Source organism: Gymnoscopelus microlampas (genome assembly GCF_963454915.1).
Source record: "Gymnoscopelus microlampas genome assembly, chromosome: 22".
In the NCBI taxonomy this organism is placed as follows: Eukaryota; Metazoa; Chordata; class Actinopteri; order Myctophiformes; family Myctophidae; genus Gymnoscopelus; species Gymnoscopelus microlampas.
Genome location: NC_139959.1, coordinates 12859089 through 12878280, shown reverse-complemented (window position 1 = coordinate 12878280; position 19192 = coordinate 12859089). Strand labels below are relative to the sequence as shown.

General features: G+C 41.2%; 2 protein-coding genes across 3 annotated transcripts; one reads left to right on the top strand and one right to left on the bottom strand.

Annotated features, from left to right (window-relative positions):
* Nucleotides 1–859: 859 nt before the first annotated feature.
* On the bottom strand, nt 860–6406 carry naa50 (N-alpha-acetyltransferase 50, NatE catalytic subunit). Of its 2 annotated transcripts, none has more exons than XM_084048540.1 (5): nt 6229–6406; nt 4356–4489; nt 3647–3766; nt 3268–3334; nt 860–2569 (listed from the first exon to the last, which is right to left on the bottom strand). In XM_084048540.1, exons 1-5 carry the CDS (start codon nt 6234–6236, stop codon nt 2392–2394), a joined length of 507 nt encoding a protein of 168 aa, XP_083904666.1. In that variant the 5' UTR covers nt 6237–6406; the 3' UTR covers nt 860–2391. The 2 variants fall into 2 exon arrangements, with proteins under 2 accessions (XP_083904666.1, XP_083904665.1); XM_084048539.1 differs by having other exon boundaries at nt 4356–4492; nt 6229–6402.
* Nucleotides 6407–8274: 1868 nt separating this feature from the next.
* On the top strand, nt 8275–18829 carry atp6v1ab (ATPase H+ transporting V1 subunit Ab). Its single transcript, XM_084048331.1, has 15 exons — nt 8275–8378; nt 12139–12240; nt 12707–12835; nt 13470–13684; nt 13785–13922; nt 14053–14204; nt 14354–14516; nt 14609–14717; nt 15057–15179; nt 15336–15450; nt 15544–15607; nt 15886–16089; nt 16631–16725; nt 16897–17068; nt 18091–18829. The coding sequence occupies exons 2-15, from the start codon at nt 12159–12161 to the stop codon at nt 18181–18183; spliced, it is 1854 nt and encodes a 617-aa protein (XP_083904457.1). The 5' UTR covers nt 8275–8378; nt 12139–12158; the 3' UTR covers nt 18184–18829.
* Nucleotides 18830–19192: the final 363 nt, after the last annotated feature.

Here is a 19192-nt window from a genome sequence, read left to right as displayed (position 1 = left end):
GTTTATAAACAACATTAGGAAACAAGCCCAAAATAAGCAACTGCACTTTAGAAACGAGCCCAAAAAACCGCAACCACCAATATTTAACAAGCAACTTTACAGATAAACAAGCCCTAAGTCGCTTATGATAAGCAGACATGGCAACGCTGATCCACTGACAATCTAACCCAGCGCTGAAAGGGAGGGTTCTGTGGTGCTGCCAACCAATGGCATTTTCGATGTTGGAAATATGAGCCAATCAGTGTGCGTTAAGGGGAGACCCCAGTGGATAGCACTGGTTCTCAACCTGTGGGTCGGGGTCCCCACATGATTTTGAGTGGGTCCCCAGATGACAGTGAAGAGACAATTTAGAATTTAAGGACTTTTAAAACATTTATATAAAAAAAGAAATCAAGTGAAAAAAGGCCATTACTTCATCAAATGTAATCAACAACCTATACAATAAAAACTGGTCAAATATTGGCCAAATTGTCAAACGATATAAGGCAAAAATTGTGAAAACAGCCGATCTACAAGCTCACAGTTGTGAGAATTGAATGCCTCAACTGCTATCAACTCCTACATTCCAAGTGCTTTTCAGAGTGGGGGGTATGTAGCTCTGGTCGATAGCCTAGGAGGGAGTTCTCCTTCTAACGGCTATAGACCATATAGGGGTTACCCAGTTCAAATATGATTCTTTTGGCGGGTCATGGCTTAAAAGGTTGAGAGCGACTACTGTATAGTACATCTCCACTACACAATCTGTAAGACATATAAATCTATCCTTGCATCATTGTAAACAATAATGTATTGTATTGTTTGGATGAATACTGTTCTTCAGGTCCCCGGTACTGTATGAAGGGCAAATAATGCAAATTAATGCAAATAGTATTTCCTTTATTTAGAGGTTAAAAAGTCTTACAATATAGAGCTCCAGAAAAGATAAAATTCTTCAAAGAAAGAAAAAAAAAACATGCTTATACTACAGTGGAGAGGACACAACTCTCCCAGCATGCAGAGGGTCAGAGCTTCCCCTGGGCAGTGTGTTCGGCTAGAGAAGCCGTACTAAGCAGATATCCAGACTATAGAGCAACCTCCCACCACCAATTAACGGGAATAGGTAATAACAGAGGTAGACTGACATAACCAGTCCAGAAAGTGAGTAACCTTGAAGCGACTGGATTTCCGATGGGTGGCTAGTGCTACATAAGGTGCCAAATTAAACACACATCCATGCATCCAGAGACAGTCTACTACCCCCTCTCAAGCACTGGAAAAAAAGAGGGGGGAAAAGCACAAGCGCTGATGTAGATGTCATTGTATTGGGGTAATTGATTGCAATTGACCACTTGTTGACTGTTACTCTGTTCCCAATACTGGACATTCTGGTGTACCATTTACAAAAACACATCAACATTTCCAAAACAGTTATTGTATGTTTTGTTGAATTCTCTCCCCTACTATTGTGAGCTCTTGAGTGAATATTGATATACTTTCTGCTGTATCAAACCCAGGGGAACCTCTGAGCCATTAACCAACTCAATGTAAAAAAAAGAAAAAGCTGATGGAGAATTCATTTTAACAGGCTGAAAAACAAAATCATTCAGAAAACATGAGTGATGACCATCTCTTTCCACCACCTCGAAACCGTTCCTTTCTCAAGTCCATTCGGAGGCAGGTAATTTCTGCTCTCCTCCTCTAGACTAGCAGAGCTGTGGATGTGACATTTCATCAAGGCATGGTACCACAAGTTTCACACAGCATATTGCCAGAAGAAGAAATGGTAGGTCTCATCCACTGGTCAAACTCTTCCCACAGGTCCCTGGGTTTAGGTGGTGAGGGGATGGATCTCCGAGTGTTCCAAATGTCACTGATAACTTGGAACGATTGCTCCAAGCTTATCCATTGGGACTTTGTTTGGCAATGGTGGTCTCTCAAAGATTTTCCAACTTCAAATCAACTTTTTTCTTTCGCCTGAACAGTAGACATTATGTCCCCTTCATTTTAGAACCGTGTTAAAACAACTCAAATATGAACAGTATGAATTGCAAGCACCACCAAACCCCTTCCACCAAGCCTTAAACGGACTGAAGTTGGCTGCAGGAACACTGCATTGGACCTTGTCTACAGGAACACTTTTTTTTGGCTTCTGAACATATTGTCATTTTCAAATATCTAAATGCAAAAAAAAAAAAAAAGAGGGCGGGGGGGCGGGGGGATGATGAAATAAAACAAGATGCAAAATTAAGGGGACCCTTTGTAAAATAAACAGCATTTTTGTACTTTAAATTTGTTTTTCTCTTATTAAAGTCCTTTGAAGAAAATGTTTGATGTGTCGACCCTGGGGCATCTGTCACAGTTCTGTGTCTGTGGAGGTGGGCACAGTCATGCCCTTTCCAAAAGCCATGCCCTCTACTCTGCCTTCTGCAGCTCTCCAGCGGGGGGTGGACACAGGCTGCGCAGACTTTTCTGCAGCACGTGGGCATCTGCGGGCTCTATCCTCTTGTAGTAATTCTTCTTTGTTTCGATGATCTCAAAGCCAAACTTCTGGTAAAAGTCAATGGCTGACTCATTGCTGATCTGCACATGACTGCAGGGAAGGGAGATTCAGGGTTAGTGACAGAAAAATTAAGTGTCAAAAATGACTTTAGTTAATCCATTTTGTTGGGTGAATTTGTGTTTATGTGAAACCAAACAGTCTAGGGGTGTAACGATACCGTCGATTTTAATTTCAACAATCGAAGTATATCGATGTGTAAACAGCAACATATCGTATCGTTTGACTTTGTATCGTATCGTTTTGCAACACAAATAAATCGGTATCGAATCGTTTTGCAATGCAAATAATCGATTGTATCAATACTAAGTACTTAGTATTGTACTTAGCGTTGTATTTAGCAATTTTAAGAAAAAGAGGGCCTTAATTACTTTTCCATTCCATATAGCTACACTTGGTCTATCGGTAAATGTGTGTATTCTGTGTTCATGTCAAGGTGCGGGTTTGTCCATACGTGTTCAATGTGTTGAGTCCATTTATTTGCCAGAGAATCACTGTGTTTACTTATTTATATCCATAATAATAAATGTTTCCCATAAAAAAACATGCACTCTCCTCCACTGATTTTTGCTAAATAGTTACTGTATCGATTTTAAACCATTGAATCGTATCTCCATGAATGAACCAATGTCGTCCATGTATCGTATCGTCAACCATGTATCGTGATGCGTATCGCATCGATGTTAAAATGCATCGTTACACCCCTACAACAGTCAGTCAGTCATACTCACAGGTAAATGTTGTCAAAGGTACCATCCTTCTCACAGATGTTTAGCACGTGATTAAGCATCTTTGTACCTAGAATGAGAGTAACAGTACAGTTTTTATAACAAAACCCAAGTGAAGTTCACTGCTAGTACTGTATAGATCAGTGGTCCTCGAGAGGGTTCAAGGGGGTACCCTGCTAAATGACTTAATATAGCCTCAAAATCTGTTTAATCTCTTTAACCCTATATACATCAGCTATTGAATATGGCCGATCTACAAGCTCACAGCGCGTCACGATGCGTTGTGAGCTTGTAGATCTGCTATTCAAAAAAACAAATAAAGTGGACAAATGACAATGAAAATTTGAGAACCAATGGTATAGATAAATACTCAACACTGTACCTATTCCTAGTCTACGGTAGGGTGCTAGGCAGCCGAGTGTCATGATGTACAGTCTCTTCTGGTTCTGGGAGTGATCCACTCTGCAGCAGACAGCGCCCACTGCAATGTCATTGAAGTATGCTGAAGCACAAAAAAGGAAGAAGGTGAAGCTTAAGTGTAATCAATAGGCAGGGAATCCCCAACTACTTTTATACTAGCTTTATGGAAATATAGAAAATTACTAATAGATTGGTCAGTGCAACCGTTTGCTTTGATGACACCAGTTATGTGCAACTAGGCAAGTGCTAAATTATTTTAAGGTTAGATATCGTGAAGGAGGGGAAATGCTTTTAACTTTTCTTAAGTTCAGACATGGCCCACACATTATCTTCTTTGGGCAGTGGTTCTGAAAGTGGGGTCTGGGCACTCCCAGGGCTTATCTCCAGGGACCCTGGAGATAAATGAGGTTTAATGAACCATTTGTACACTCTCCGAGTTATTAAGGGAACTTTAAATGGGGGTCCGCTGCCTAATGCATACCAAACTGGGGGGCCGTGAAATAAAACAGTTTGAGAACCACTGTCTTAAGTGATCTTATGTGTACATAAGACCAGGAAGAAAATGTGGCTGATGGAAATTCCTACTTCATGTGTAGAAAAACCTGAAATGTAACAAATATATATTTTTGGTGAGCGGGATGTCATGTCAGCTTATCTAACATGTCTCTCACCTAGCTTGGCAAGCTCCCCCACTTCCAGAACATCTTTGTAGAACTTATCATTGTAGCTGACAGGGAAGATGACCTGGTTCAGGCGTTTCAGCTGCTTAATGTTGTGGGGCGTAACATCCCCCAGCTCGATCCGGCTACTGGAACAAGAGCAAAACGGTCACAAAGACTGGCAAAGTTGGCAAGTTAGTTACAAACCTAAGACACGTTGACAAAAACATGCATGAATACACCGCTCACTGTACAACATCGAAAATGCAACAAAATATACAAGTCACGTCAACACAAAATTGGCATACGGCTGGGTTACACATGGGTTTTGCAAGAGGATAGGAATGGATAGGGTTTTTTCTTTTTTCTAAAAAAGATTATTTGGATCTACTTGAACCTACTTCAGCCAATCCAGATGCACAGACAGACATCTGTCTGTGCAAAACTAATGTGTGAAGTACACATTTATACATTTCATGACACTTTACTAAAAAGTTAAGTGGATTCAAGCTGTAAGTTGTGTTCATTGGTGAGAAGCCTAAAGAGTCTAAAGAGTTCATAGTATTTATAGGGCAACTGCACACGCAATATCTCTGTGCCGCTGCCAACAGCTGTCGGTCACGTGTGGTGTGATGTTCACCAGGGGTGGTCACTGGTCTCACCGGGCAGCAATGACAGCAGCGGGAGAATATCTTTTCCCGATGTTTCGCCCAGGTGGACAGGGTTTTGAGGTTAGGTTTAGGCATAATGTCTGTGAGGTTAGGTTAGGCATAGTGTTTGTGACGTTAGGGTTACTTATAGTGTTTGTGAGGTTAGGTTTAGGCATAGTTTTTGTTAAGTTTAATGTCAGGGTTGGTTTAGGCGCAACCTGGGCGACAAACCAATGAAAGAGGGAGTCCCTGACAGCAACAGAGCCATCATTTCAATCATAGACGACTGACAATCATAATGACACGCACTTAAGTCAAGTCAACTCAAATGTACACAGTCCAGTGTGATGCAACATTGCGACTAGAAATCACGACTGTCAGCTATTGACTGGGCTACTTTTGACTGGAGTTTAATGACAGCGGTAACGTTACGAGAACGTTCTGGGGGCGACAGTTAGTTATCCACCTGGCCAGCTGATGGTCAGGTCACGTGGATAACTAACTGTTGTTATCACCAGATAACAAACTGCCTGTACAATTAAAGCTGCCACGGACTTGAAGCAGCTAACCCAGATGTTAGCCTACTATGCACTCTGTTGCTAATAGCTTGGCTAAAGTATGTTGACTAGCTCAGCTAACTAGCCGCGCAGATGAACGGCCGGCGGTGGATAGTTAGCTTAGCTTCCTCGTTAACCACACGAGGGCCATTAGCTACTGTTAAGCAGCGACCTGACTTCAGCCTTCCCCATGCAGCCAGGTGCTGCCGTTTGCACATTTTAAACAACAATAATGAAAAGAGCTTAGCTTGCCGACTAACACAAGAAAATACACCAAGGATAAGACAGTGATGTCACAACAAACAGACCAGGAAGTATCAGTGGTGGCAAAATTACTGGAAACGAGCCCAAATAATCAACTACACATTAGAAACAAGTCCCCAAAAACAGCAACCACCAATATTTAAAAACAACTTTACAGAAGAACAAGCCCAAATTCGCTTATAATAAGCGGACATGGCAACCATGCACCCAGTTGGAACGAAGTACTTCCGCTATATGGCGCGTAGTTGTGACGTCACTGACTACACCTTGGTGTGTTTGTCCCAGCTATCAGTTAGCCTCGTAGCCCCCTCCTCCCCGCCTCTCTCCCCCCCCCCCCGTTAGAAAATGAGACATGGAAAAAAAACTTTACTCTTGCTACCTCTTCAAGTCGTGCCTCTAAACGCTCGTACTCACCCTTTCATCGTGAAACCTCTATTATTCCGTTCGTTTCGATGTGTTTGAAGTTGAGATTCGTTTATGTCCGAGGGAATCGTTTTGGAAGACTTGTTGGGGTCGGGGTTACCTCCCGTTTTACCCTCCACATGTAGCTACTACTGGGCGATGCTAACACAGTTAGCCACACGACTGTCAACCTCCGTTGCCAAATTGTGCGAGAGAAGTAAGCAAACAGGTCTGTGAAAACAAGCCCAAAAGAAGCTATTGGCCACACTTTAAATGCATCGGCTATTTGCAAATAGCGGATCTTCAATCTTGTAGATCTGCTATTTTCAAAAACTCTTGCAATAAAATTTGGAATATTCTTTGAAACATTCTAACAGCACAAATGCTCCCTGGTACAAAACATTTTCATGAAAATGAGCACCATTAAAACATCATTTCAAAAATTTAGAAGCAAGCCTAAATAAGCAACTACACTTCAGAAACAAGCCCCAAACCCGTAACCAGCGCAACTATCAATTTTTACATCAATGTTACAGAAAAACAACCCCTAAGTCGCTTATAATAAGCGGACATGGCAACACTGCATACGACCGTCAACCCTGACCTGCGCATGCGCAACTTGGGGGTGCCGCATGCATGCATTCTGTCACTACTTTCACTTCTTGTGGGATTTGATTTCAACCATTTGTGGAAACATCTAGCTAAATGTGACCGATCTAGTGGACACGTATTTTTTTTTTAATATGACATAGAAATATATAAATTCAGGAAATGAAAAAGAAAGAAAGAAGGAAGGAATCCCCATAATTCCCCAGATATGCATAAACCTAAATACAAGGTCCATTATTGTTTGCAAACGTTTCATATCTGTTATTATGGCATGGATTAAAAACATATACAAATGTAAAAAACAAATATGTAAAAAATACATGAACCCACCACCCACCCCCATTTCGGATCAAACGTCAGCGCAAAGATGTTCAGCTGACTAAAAGATGAGAGGAAGGCTACCTGTTCAGCAACACGCATGAAAAAATAATAAGTAAACTTCATGTCTGAACCTGAAGACAAACAGTGACTAAGCCCTGATACATGACTGTCATATTCATATATAAGTCATGGATGATCTTAAAAATAGTGTTTGCACTTTCTGCTTTTTATCCTCCTTTTTTGGTCTGTACATCTACAGGAACCTTCAGATTTCAAATATAAAAGTGCTTTCGCCATGGCTACGGACGGATGTTACAATTATGTACGGGCCCTCAGAAGTACCCGTATTATTGTTCAATAAAAAGCATTTTAACCCGATCGGTGGCCATTTTCTCCGTAATTTACTCCATATGCTTTCACCATAGAGTTAAAAATAAGGCTTTCACGTATCAGGGCTAATTTTGATGCCAATACTTGCACTTTTACTCAAGTACATTTTCAATTCCAGACTATTACTTGTAACAACAGAATATTTCTGCATTGCATACTACTTTTACTTAAGTAAAAAAATGTGAGTACTTTTTCCACAACTGCATGGAGAAGCAAGACTCATGTCTTGTATACAATCTTTGCGACAGGAGCCAGAATGGCAGCAGTTAGGGTACAAACACACTTGTCCGTTCGCAACGGAACGAACGGCCGGAAGTCCCATCCACTCCCATGTTTAAAAAAAAACGGGGGCGTGTACCCGTTTTTTTTTTTTAACATGGGAGTGGATGGGACTTCCGGCCGTTCGTTCCGTTGCGAACGGACAAGTGTGTTTGTACCCTTAGTTGCAGCGGTGCAGCAGCAGCAGCGTTGCCATGTCGGCTTATTATAAGCGACTTTGGGCTTCTTTGTCTGTAAAGTTGCTTGTAAAAAATAGTTGTCCACATTTTATTGCAAGAGTTTTCAAAAAATTGCAGATCTACAAGCTCACAACGTGTCACATTGCGACGTGTTGTGAGCTTGTGGATCGGCTATTTTAAAATAAATAGGTAATGATGTGGTATATAGTTACTTATTTTCTAGACATGGTTGCTAATTTATCTCACAAAACCTGGCAACACTGAGCAGCACCAGTCAAGTGAATGAAGTCAGCTGACCAACCATTTACTGTCACGCATCGCATCGCATCTCATTTCTCCCGACGAGGCAGCGACACCACTAAACCACACAGTCATTTTGACAAGGTAACGTTCATATCTAACCAGTGGGTCTTATTATTGTGTGATGATGTTGTTTGACTACGATATTACGTAAAATTTCGGGTTGATCGTGATTTAATTCATCCAAAATTTCGCCAAAATGGCAGAGCCAGCGATGTTCTGCAAGGCCAAGGCCATCATATCATGTTTGTCAGTATGTATGACTGTCATATATGTATGTAAATACAAGTAGCCTAATAATGCTGTATCACTTACTGTAAAAGATAATTATAAATAAGTCAACTAACGTTTAGAATTGTGCAGAGCCAGTGTGTCACATTTTGTGGCATTTTGTTGGTGAGCTGTGATCGCTGTGTCACTATACAGCGTAATGTATTGCTTTTACTCAGTAAGAGTAAAGCTTAGCGTTTTGCATGTTAAGGTCATGATCATGCATTGACATGGATCTACTATGTCAATATCCCATGATGGCAGGCAATCATTCTCTTTTATAATGTTTCATATGGCTTTGTGTTTGCATTCGATTGTCAGTCTGTCTCGGCCTATGTTATCATTTAGTGTCATGTCATGTGACCTGGCTGCGGGTTGTGGTTCACACACAGAGGTTATTTAACAATTAACATCAGCATGTCAGGTATGGATGTTGCTGTGCATGCATGGCCATCTCACTTACATGCAACATTTTTGTTTGATTGAATACTTTATTAACAGTTTGCAAAAAAAGGTACAGTGGTACAGATTTATACTAAAATGATAAACCCCCAAAAAAGCCCAAGGGCTTATTTCCATTGAGGTCCTGTGTATTCAATTTATCGAGACATTTAAAGACAAACAATAATGTACAATTATATGCAAAACATCATGTACGAGTTGTAATAAAATAGAAAAATATATACAGTAAACATGACTTGTGTGCGTGGGCTCTGATCACTGCACCTAAAAAATATCTGCGTTTCAGTGCTATCATTATCATTTATAAAATGACAATAGACTTGTAGTTGTAAAGGCCTAACAATTCTCAATATGTTCGGTCTCTAGGACAAGTGCATTTACTTGTACATTAACTTAAGATGACAAAATGTGCTTAAACAATTTCTTGCTCTGGCTCTGAACAAGAGAAATGTTGGTGTTATTTTTGCTTGGCTATTGAGTATTAACATTTAATGGGGGTGGACTGGGGGGGTAGGCTACATTACATTTCTCTACTCCTTGTTGAAATGCTTATGATCAAATTGAAAATTACAACTGAGGCAAAATAGTATTAGTTATACAGAGGGAACAGGTGAGTAAGCGCCTTGGACATTTTTTCCAAAAAACAAGTGTTGGGATTTTTTTTTTTTTTACACACACACACACACACACACACACACACACACACACACACACACACACACACACACACACACACACACACACACACACACACACACACACACACACTCACACTCCTTGGACTTCCCAGTTTGAGTCCACTACATCTTTCCACTTCCTCAATCAGGTTCGTTGCAGTCAGCCAGTCATGTGCCAGTATCATGTGATGGTGTGTTATGTCTATAGGTTCTTCTTACCATGAACCTCATTTAGATGGAAATTATTATCAGGCAAAATTGTTACATTATTGTGCCAAGATTTATGATCTAAGAAAATGGAGATTATGAAATAATAAGCAATAGAGTAAAGCTGTGTAGAGTTATTTATTATTATTTGTTTCTTTGAAGGTTAGTGTCTACAACAGGCATGATCATTATGCGAGTGTATCAATCCAGTGTATGCCCTGTTTTGTGGTGGGTCTTAACTCGGTTCTTTTTGAGTGGGTAGGTGCGGAACTGTTTATTATTTTATAAAGAAAGCCACAAGAACAAAACAAGACAAAACCCCAAATAGATAAGTTTGAATTATCTGAAAAACATTGATTTTCCAGCTGATCCAGGAGTACCACCAATACTTTCATTAGTTATATAACATTTTTCTCTATTGAGCACCTGGTTGTTTTTCTCTTGTTTTTAACTTTTTAATTGTCTGTTCAAATCCCAGACTGAGAGTCATAGTTTTTTGACAGTTCCATGGTGTTCTACAGTAACCCTACCCAAACACTATTGAGTGTTTTATTGAAATGACTTCTTATGTGTGGATCTGAAATGGAGCAAAATCCTAATGAATGACTGAAAGTAAGGCAATTCGAGCTAACCAAGGTCCATGTGTTTTATTGATCATTGTTGTTGAGCTACAACTATGATAAACAAGCATGCAGCCTTTATATGTCTTTGGAAACAAACAACCCTTGTAGTTCCAGGAGAGACCTATTGATGGAGCTGCTTTATTACTGCACAGATGGCTCAAACAACCTAGCGTAAAGGGGAGTATGTATATGTCAGTGGGAAGGACATAAAAAGGGCATAAGACTAGTGCAGTACACGCTGTGTGTGTGTGTGTGTGTGTGTGTGTGTGTGTGTGTGTGTGTGTGTGTGTGTGTGTGTGTGTGTGTGTGTGTGTGTGTGTGTGTGTGTGTGTGTGTGTGTGTGTGTGTGTGTGTGTGTGTGTGTGTGTGTGTGTCTCAGGACAGACAATGAGCACGAATGTGTATACAATGCATCTCTATAGCTACAGTAAACATAGGATGAAAGTGGTTTTTGATGCTGTCGCAGCACCTGCAGTCAGATGCCTGTAAGCCAGGACTGGATTCTGTCATGAGTCACGACTGACGACAGCATAGACTTCAGATTCTGCTGAATGCACAGCTTGTGTGGGTAGGATATTGTACAAGGATTGGGTCAGTGTGAGAGGGTAATTGTGTAAGAACAAAAGGGGAATCACATTTGAAATGTATTATATACTACGTGCTGTATATGTGAAGGAGAAAGATGATGCATCCATCACAGCATTGCATACTGTGTACCCTCAGTGCTGCTAGTGTGGGATTCCCTTCTAATGTTAGCATGCTGCGTCACACTGACTACTACTACCAGCCCTGGAGGACACGTAGCCAAAGCAGGCGTGAGGGAGAGTGCTGGCGCTGTACTTGTGTCCTTGTGTCCTACTTTGGACTCCCTAATGCTGAAATTTTGAAGTAACGATTCACAAGTCACGATTATAGCTGCAGCTAACTCAATATCACCATAAAGGGAAAGGATAAGACACATACAGACTGCTGGCTAGGCAAATGATCCATGAGGATCAAGTGATTGTGATATCCATGAATGCAATTCATGAAATGGTTTGATTTAATTAGTCAGTGTGCGGAGGATGGTGATGATGATCATGATAATAATAATTATAAGAGTCTGCAGTAAATAACAGTATCAGCATTGTAGCAATACATTATTTTAAGATAAAATGAATGAATAGAAGAAAATGTATTGATTAATTGGTTGTAATTAGAAAAGCCTGTTACAAAAAAACAGAAGAAGAAAATATTTTTGTACTGTTATTGAAACATTGCCCATGATAGGTTTCCCTAGGTTGGGTTCAACATGGCCATATAGTCTACTCCAAGTCAATATCAGTCCAGTCTTCAACCAGGACTTTAATTCAGATGTGAGCAGAATGAGCGGTTGAAACGTTAATCAAAATACTCTTACAGCCACTGAGTGTGTGTGTGGCTCATTAATTAATTCATAAATACAATTGCAGTCATTGGCTGCACAGATTGAAAGGGCATGACATTGAATCGACACCAATAAGGAAGTGAAGAAAATGGCAGCAACATTCCATTATTTGTAACTTTATTTATTCCTCTATTGCATAATGCTTCTCTTACTACATCTTTTTGTTCTTCTATTCCCAGTTAAAGATTAGCCAGTTAAAATGGACATGTCCAAGCTGCCCAAGGTCCGAGATGAGGAGAGGGAGAGCGAGTTTGGATACGTCCATGGAGTCTCCGGACCAGGTTAAAACTGACACACTTTCACAGCACTATCGCTATTTCCATTCATTCTCTCTCTCTGTCCATCTTTTATTCATTCCACAACAAATTTCAGATGACAATGTTTGGATCTGATGGAGATTACACCAATTTGCTTTTGCTTATAATGATTAAGTACATAAAACATGGTGGAAAAGTTATTACAACAAGAATAAAAGTAGGGAAGAATTGGTTATTGTTCGTTAAAAAAAGTCACAAACTTGTTGACTTAATGAATTGGGTAATCTACATAAACTTTTTTTTTAATCCACACGAGAGGATTCATTATGTGATTTTAAAAGTAAGGTTTCTACTGCATACTTGAGTATCCATGTCTAATCTCCATAGTTTACACAAGAGACCATTGGAGTAAGTATACTCATTGGCAGGTCAGGCCCCTCTATCATTTTACAGTACTATATTGACTGCTTGTTTGTCCCGTTTTCTCTAGTGGTGACAGCAACAGCCATGGCGGGAGCAGCCATGTACGAACTGGTTCGTGTGGGCCACAGTGAGCTGGTAGGAGAGATCATCAGGCTGGAGGGAGACATGGCCACCATCCAGGTCTACGAGGAGACATGTATCTTTTTGTCTGCCAGTAGTAGCTTGGGACGTAGCTTGCTGACCGGCGAACAGTATGCAGAGAAAAACAAATAAACGCTTGCACACTGAGGGCTCCAATGTGACAGATTTATCGCACCAAAAAAAGCTGTGACGTTTCGAGCTCAAAGCTCTTCCTTTCCGTTTATTTGTTTTTCTCAGCCTTCTGTTCTTTGCCTTCATATCAACTCATAGTGGTGGCTGTTTTACAGCAGCAGTTTTGTTCCTTAAAGTCTGGATATTATTATATATCTTTTTTGTTCAAGGTTTTTTTAATTTTATATTTTCACATACAGGTCAATGACAAAAGGCATACAAAAACAGTGAATGTATGTTACCCCTCCCACCCCCCCAAAGTTCCCGCTCCGAAAGAGCCACAACCCTGGTATCTTATTGTACAGGATATTTGTTTTGAAATAGAAAAAATGCATTTATGATATCAACATTTTGTGTCTCAATAAGTATCCACCAAAAGTGAAAATAAAAATGTGCAACTATTAGACCATTTCTCAAGACTGTGTAGGCATAGCAGATCCCGTTAGCCATTTGGGATATATTCTGCAGGCATGAGTTGTGTTTGAAACCATGGTGTGTTTTCCTGAGCTGTGCTGCAGCTGGTGTAAGTGTGGGAGATCCTGTGCTGCGTACAGGGAAGCCTCTCTCCGTGGAGCTGGGCCCCGGATGCATGGGTTCTATCTTTGACGGCATCCAGCGGCCCCTGAAGGATATCAATGACATGACACAAAGCATCTACATCCCACGCGGTGTGAACATTGGAGCCCTCAATCGAGATATTCAATGGGAGTTTACTCCCGGCAAGAGTGTGCGGGTATGGTTGTATTTTATGCAGAAATAATATTTGGTTTCCATTCAGATAATGAAACCGGCTTGTACAATCCATCTGTGCATTCCTTCTTTCCTGCTGTCAGGTTGGCAGTCACATCACTGGAGGAGACATCTATGCGAATGTGTTTGAGAACTCCCTCATCAAGCATAAGATCATGCTACCACCAAGAAACCGAGGCACTGTGACCTACGTGGCTCCCCCTGGAAACTACAACGTCGATGTGAGTTCCTATCACCTACCACTACAGTTGTGCATTAAATAGTCGTGTCACTTTCTCTTTTGTGTTAATGCTGCTGGTTTGTTGTGTGTCTGTGTGCATTTCTTGTCTTTTTGCCTTGTGTGTGTGTCAGGATGTGGTGATGGAGCTGGAGTTCGAAGGCGTGAAAGAAAAGTTTACCATGGTGCAGGTGTGGCCTGTCAGACAGATACGTCCTGTCACAGAGAAACTGCCCGCCAATCATCCACTGCTGACAGGACAGAGGGTGCTGGATGCCCTCTTCCCGTAAGTTTGTCCTCTTTTCAGATTTCCTGTCGAATTCACTCCCTTCACAGAACAACATTTCTTTGCCTCATACGCTTGCTGTAGCTCTCCTCCGAATCGATGCTGTGTTCTCATTTAAGATATTTTCCCATACTTCTGTATATGTGAAGGTGTGTTCAGGGAGGCACTACAGCCATCCCAGGAGCTTTTGGCTGCGGAAAAACCGTCATCTCCCAGTCCCTGTCCAAATACTCCAACAGTGACGTCATTGTCTATGTAGGCTGCGGGGAACGTGGTAATGAGATGTCTGAAGTACTGCGAGACTTTCCTGAGGTGCGTGGTTGTAGTCACTTCATGACCTTTTCACATAGCAGTTGCTTTCCTATTGGTGTTCAGAATGATTGACAGCATGTCTGGCCCATCAGCTGACAATGGAGGTGGACGGCAAGACTGAAAGCATCATGAAGAGAACGGCGCTTGTGGCCAATACTTCCAATATGCCTGTGGCTGCCAGAGAAGCTTCGATCTATACAGGTATATCTGTTAAGCTAACACACACAGCTCACAATACACCAGCTGACCCTACTTGATCCAGGGGTATCTGTTTTGATTGCCTGGAAAGTTTAGAAAATTCTCTTGAATTAATCAAGTTTTCGAGGACCCCCTCAAAAACGAGATGCTGCATCTCAAGAGGCTTATCCTCTTGTAAAGTAAATAAATATCTTAAACCAATCCTGAACAATGAAACATCACAAGTAATACGGGGGAAACGATCACCTGCCTCATTTAGGAGATAATCAATGACAACCACAGATTGAATGCATTGTGAGAACCGTCAGATGGATTGTGTGCTAACTGAGCATGTCTCATCAGGGATCACGTTGTCTGAGTACTTCAGAGACATGGGGTACCATGTGAGCATGATGGCTGACTCTACGTCTCGTTGGGCTGAGGCTCTCAGGGAGATCTCTGGCCGTCTGGCTGAGATGCCTGCAGGTAAGTGTGGACGATAATGGAAAACAAATTCAGACACTGAAAAAAGGGGAACACAGTATGGGGATAAAAAAAGACACAAAATAACATGTCAGTCAAGCTAATTATGGCTTGCTGAATGAGAATTATATTTTAATGTATAACTATTTCTGCCAATAGACAGTGGCTATCCTGCCTACCTGGGAGCCCGTCTGGCCTCCTTCTACGAGCGTGCTGGAAGAGTGAAGTGTCTGGGTAACCCGGAGAGAGAAGGCAGTGTCAGCATCGTAGGAGCGTGAGTGTATCTCTTTACCACTAAAGGGAGTCTATGCACTCATCTCTGGACAGTGACAAAAATGGTCAAGTGATGTGTTTTGTGTCTCATTAGTGTGTCACCTCCTGGTGGTGATTTCTCTGACCCTGTGACTTCGGCCACTCTGGGTATTGTGCAGGTAATTTATAATCCAATTACATATTAGACACTTTTAAAGACACACAAATATCCCTGGGAATAATTTATGGCTGTAATCTGGTAAAAAAAAATTAAGGCCATTGTTTAGAAAACAATGTTTATGTGACCTTTTTCATTTACTGCGTTTCCATAATTTGAGGTATAATCGAGTTCATATTGCGCTCAAATTTTCAGATGAATTCTTTGGTGTCCAAGAAGATCGGTGTCGTACAAAGGCGTCTTATGTTTAACGTTATCTCACGTGTCTTCAATTTATAGGTGTTCTGGGGTCTTGATAAGAAGCTGGCTCAGAGGAAGCACTTCCCCTCTGTCAACTGGTTGATTAGCTACAGCAAATACACACGTGCTCTGGATGAGTACTACGACAAGCACTTCCCTGAGTTCGTGCCTCTCCGCACTAAGGCTAAGGAGATTCTGCAGGAAGAGGAGGACCTGGCTGAGATCGTACAGTTGGTTGGAAAGGTGAGTTAAGGGGGGATGCAACTGTTAATTGAACTAATCAATTGAATTGAATGATCATTTAGTAAAATAATGAATTAATAATCAATCCCTATGTCATCGTAGGTGAAACATTTCAAAGAATGTAAAAAAAAATATTTCAAGATTTGTGAAGATATACAATCTACAAGCTCACAACATGTTGTGATCCATTGGGAATTTTAATATAAAGGAACTGTTTTGTACATATGAGGTTTCCACCCAACATCGACGATGTTATTTAATATATTTCATGGTCAGGGAATATTTCACAGCCAGCCAACCACTGGTTTAAATAGCAGGCCTGACTATTAGCAAAGATATACACATTTTAGCAAAACAGAAGTCTGTTTTTGGTCACAAAGAAGCCCATGAAAGTGCATCTGATTATTAAGAGACCGATAATAATAATAATACACTTTATTTGTATAGCACCTTTTAAGAACAGAGTCACAAAGTGCTTGACAGAAGAATCCACATCAAAACATGAGGTTGATGGTGACAGTTGATGATGATGTTCTTACAGGCTTCACTGGCAGAATCGGATAAGATTACCCTGGAGGTTGCCAAGCTGCTCAAAGACGACTTCCTGCAGCAGAACGGTTACACACCATACGACAGGTAATGTCACGCACAATCACTTACCCACTGTCCAAATCACTTACTCAGTCATCTACCTATGTAATTGCTTTAATGTGCCACTCTAGCTGACTTGAATCATTCAGTTCTTGTGTCAATGGAATACATAAAGAATATATTTTTTTCCCTCCCTTCTTTTTTGCATCTCTTCAGGTTCTGTCCATTCTATAAGACAGTGGGTATTCTGTCTAACATGATAGCCTTTTATGACATGGCACGGCATGCAGTGGAGACCACAGCTCAGAGTGACAATAGGATAACCTGGGCCATGATCAAAGAGCACTTGGGAGAAATCCTCTACAGGATTAGCACCATGAAGTTCAAGGTGCGTGTGGGCGCGTGCGTGTGTGTGTGTGTGTGTGTGTGTGTGTGTGTGTCAAATGAGAAACCATTGCTAACTGCAGAGGAGGACGTCATCATGGATCACGATGGAGTTTGAGTCTGTACCTGCAAAGGCTTCTCTTCTCCCTTGCACTTAACTGGCCAGGTTATTGCATGAGTAAAATAGGCACAAAGTAATATCTTTATGTAAGTCTTTGACATCAGTACAGTACCATATTTGGGCAAAGATTCAGCACAAGCCACCTCCATTGACTTCCAGTGTACATTTTTAATTTAACGTGGCACAGGGCAGTACGTTATTAGCTTGTGCAGCGTTACCGGGGTTATTGTGCAGACAACGCATCACAAAGCCACGTTGATCAGAGCGTTCAGGTTTCGGTACCAGCACTGGCCAGGTTATTGCATGGACAGGTTTTCAGGTTTTAGGACCCAGAATAGGCCGGGTTAGTGACGTCACACACAACCGAAATCATTGCCTAACAATGCCGATTTGCACTGATGTGAAGTTCGGCCAAACGTTGCCTAACAACACCGCTGACACTGACACTCAGGCGTCATCATTTCAGCCCTCTCTCTGCCTCTCTCTCTCACTGATCAAGCACTGGTCAGACGTAACACATAGAAATTGTTGCCTAACAACGCCGATTTGCAATGGCATCAGGGATCTCAATATTTATTTATTTAAAGGTGCAGCCTTTTTTTAAATGATACAAGTCATATAATGGCGTGCTCCAATTTCATGAAAAATAGAAAGGCGAGCACTCATCAGAAGAATAGTTCACAGTTCACATGTATCAGGTGCTCGGTTCAGGCAGAAATAGTATACTTAGAAAAGATCACCAGCACTCACTTGGTCCTTTTTTAATAGTTTCTTGTTTATTTAGTCAAATGCCCCAGCAGCAGATCATACACGACGGATGTTTCGGCCAGCGGCCTTCCTCGACGTGAATTTCACCCAGGTTTGCGGTGCTCATTAATGTGACTTGTTTCTCCTCGTTGCTACAGGACCCTGTCAAGGATGGCGAAGTTAAGATCAAGGCAGATTTTGCCCAGCTGCTGGAGGACATGCAGAACTCCTTCCGCACACTCGAGGAATAGGCTTTCTTTCACCTCTCAGCCTTCCGATCTCATTTCTGACACCTCCGATGCAGGATCACATTCCGCCACCTTGTGTTCCCTATACCAGTGCTCTGCCAATCCCATTGTGAGTGAATGAGTGATAGTGTGTGTGTTTGTGTATACACACACACACACACAGTATATCATTGTATTATCATGTGGAGGGAAAAGAGAATGTACTGTATTCATGATTATGTTGCCTGGCTCACACAGGTCTACTCTGGATCCTCTGCATGCTCATCAATTTGTGTGTGTGTGACTTGTGTATGTATGCGTGTGTTTAAAAGAGAGATCATATTACCCTGCCATGTCCTGCTCTGTTTACATGATTTTTGTCTGTAGCTGTGTAGGTCTTCTCGAAGACTTAATTTGATGTTATCGTTGTTCAAAGACCATCTGTACAGAAGAGTATTGGGGATGAATTTAATAAGAACAGTAATTATTTATTGCCAGCATTTTGACGTGAATGCTTTGTTCTTTGTCCTTTTCATGTTTTGTTTTTATGGTTCTGTTTCGAGCTGTGCTGTATTGTGTACTTGCTGTGTGAATGTGTAAAGAGTCGGGCTCCGGCCCTCAATTGTCCACAAATGATGTGACTCCCAAAGAATAAACTGTGGGGAAAGAATCTGTGTAGCCTCATTGTTTTCATGGATGCAATGTTGTCACTCTTCTTGCTCAACTGGTCTCTCTGCATATCACTGGAATGTTCAGACAGTTGCCCTTCCTGTTAAGATGCTATGTTGATAGAGAATTATCCTTAGAAGAACTTTTGATATTCTTTAATGCATTTAGAAAATTAAAGTAGTAGGGTCTATAGATACAATGTAGTGTGTCAAGTAGCCTACTCTAGTCTATAGGGATCACAACTAATTTCAAGCAGTAGGCAATGTGAATCCTCAAATTATAGTTAGATTTTTGCCAGTAGGCTAAGGGAACTAGACAACACTTTGTGCTTTAAAAGCACGTATTGTGTGTTTCACCCCTAGAA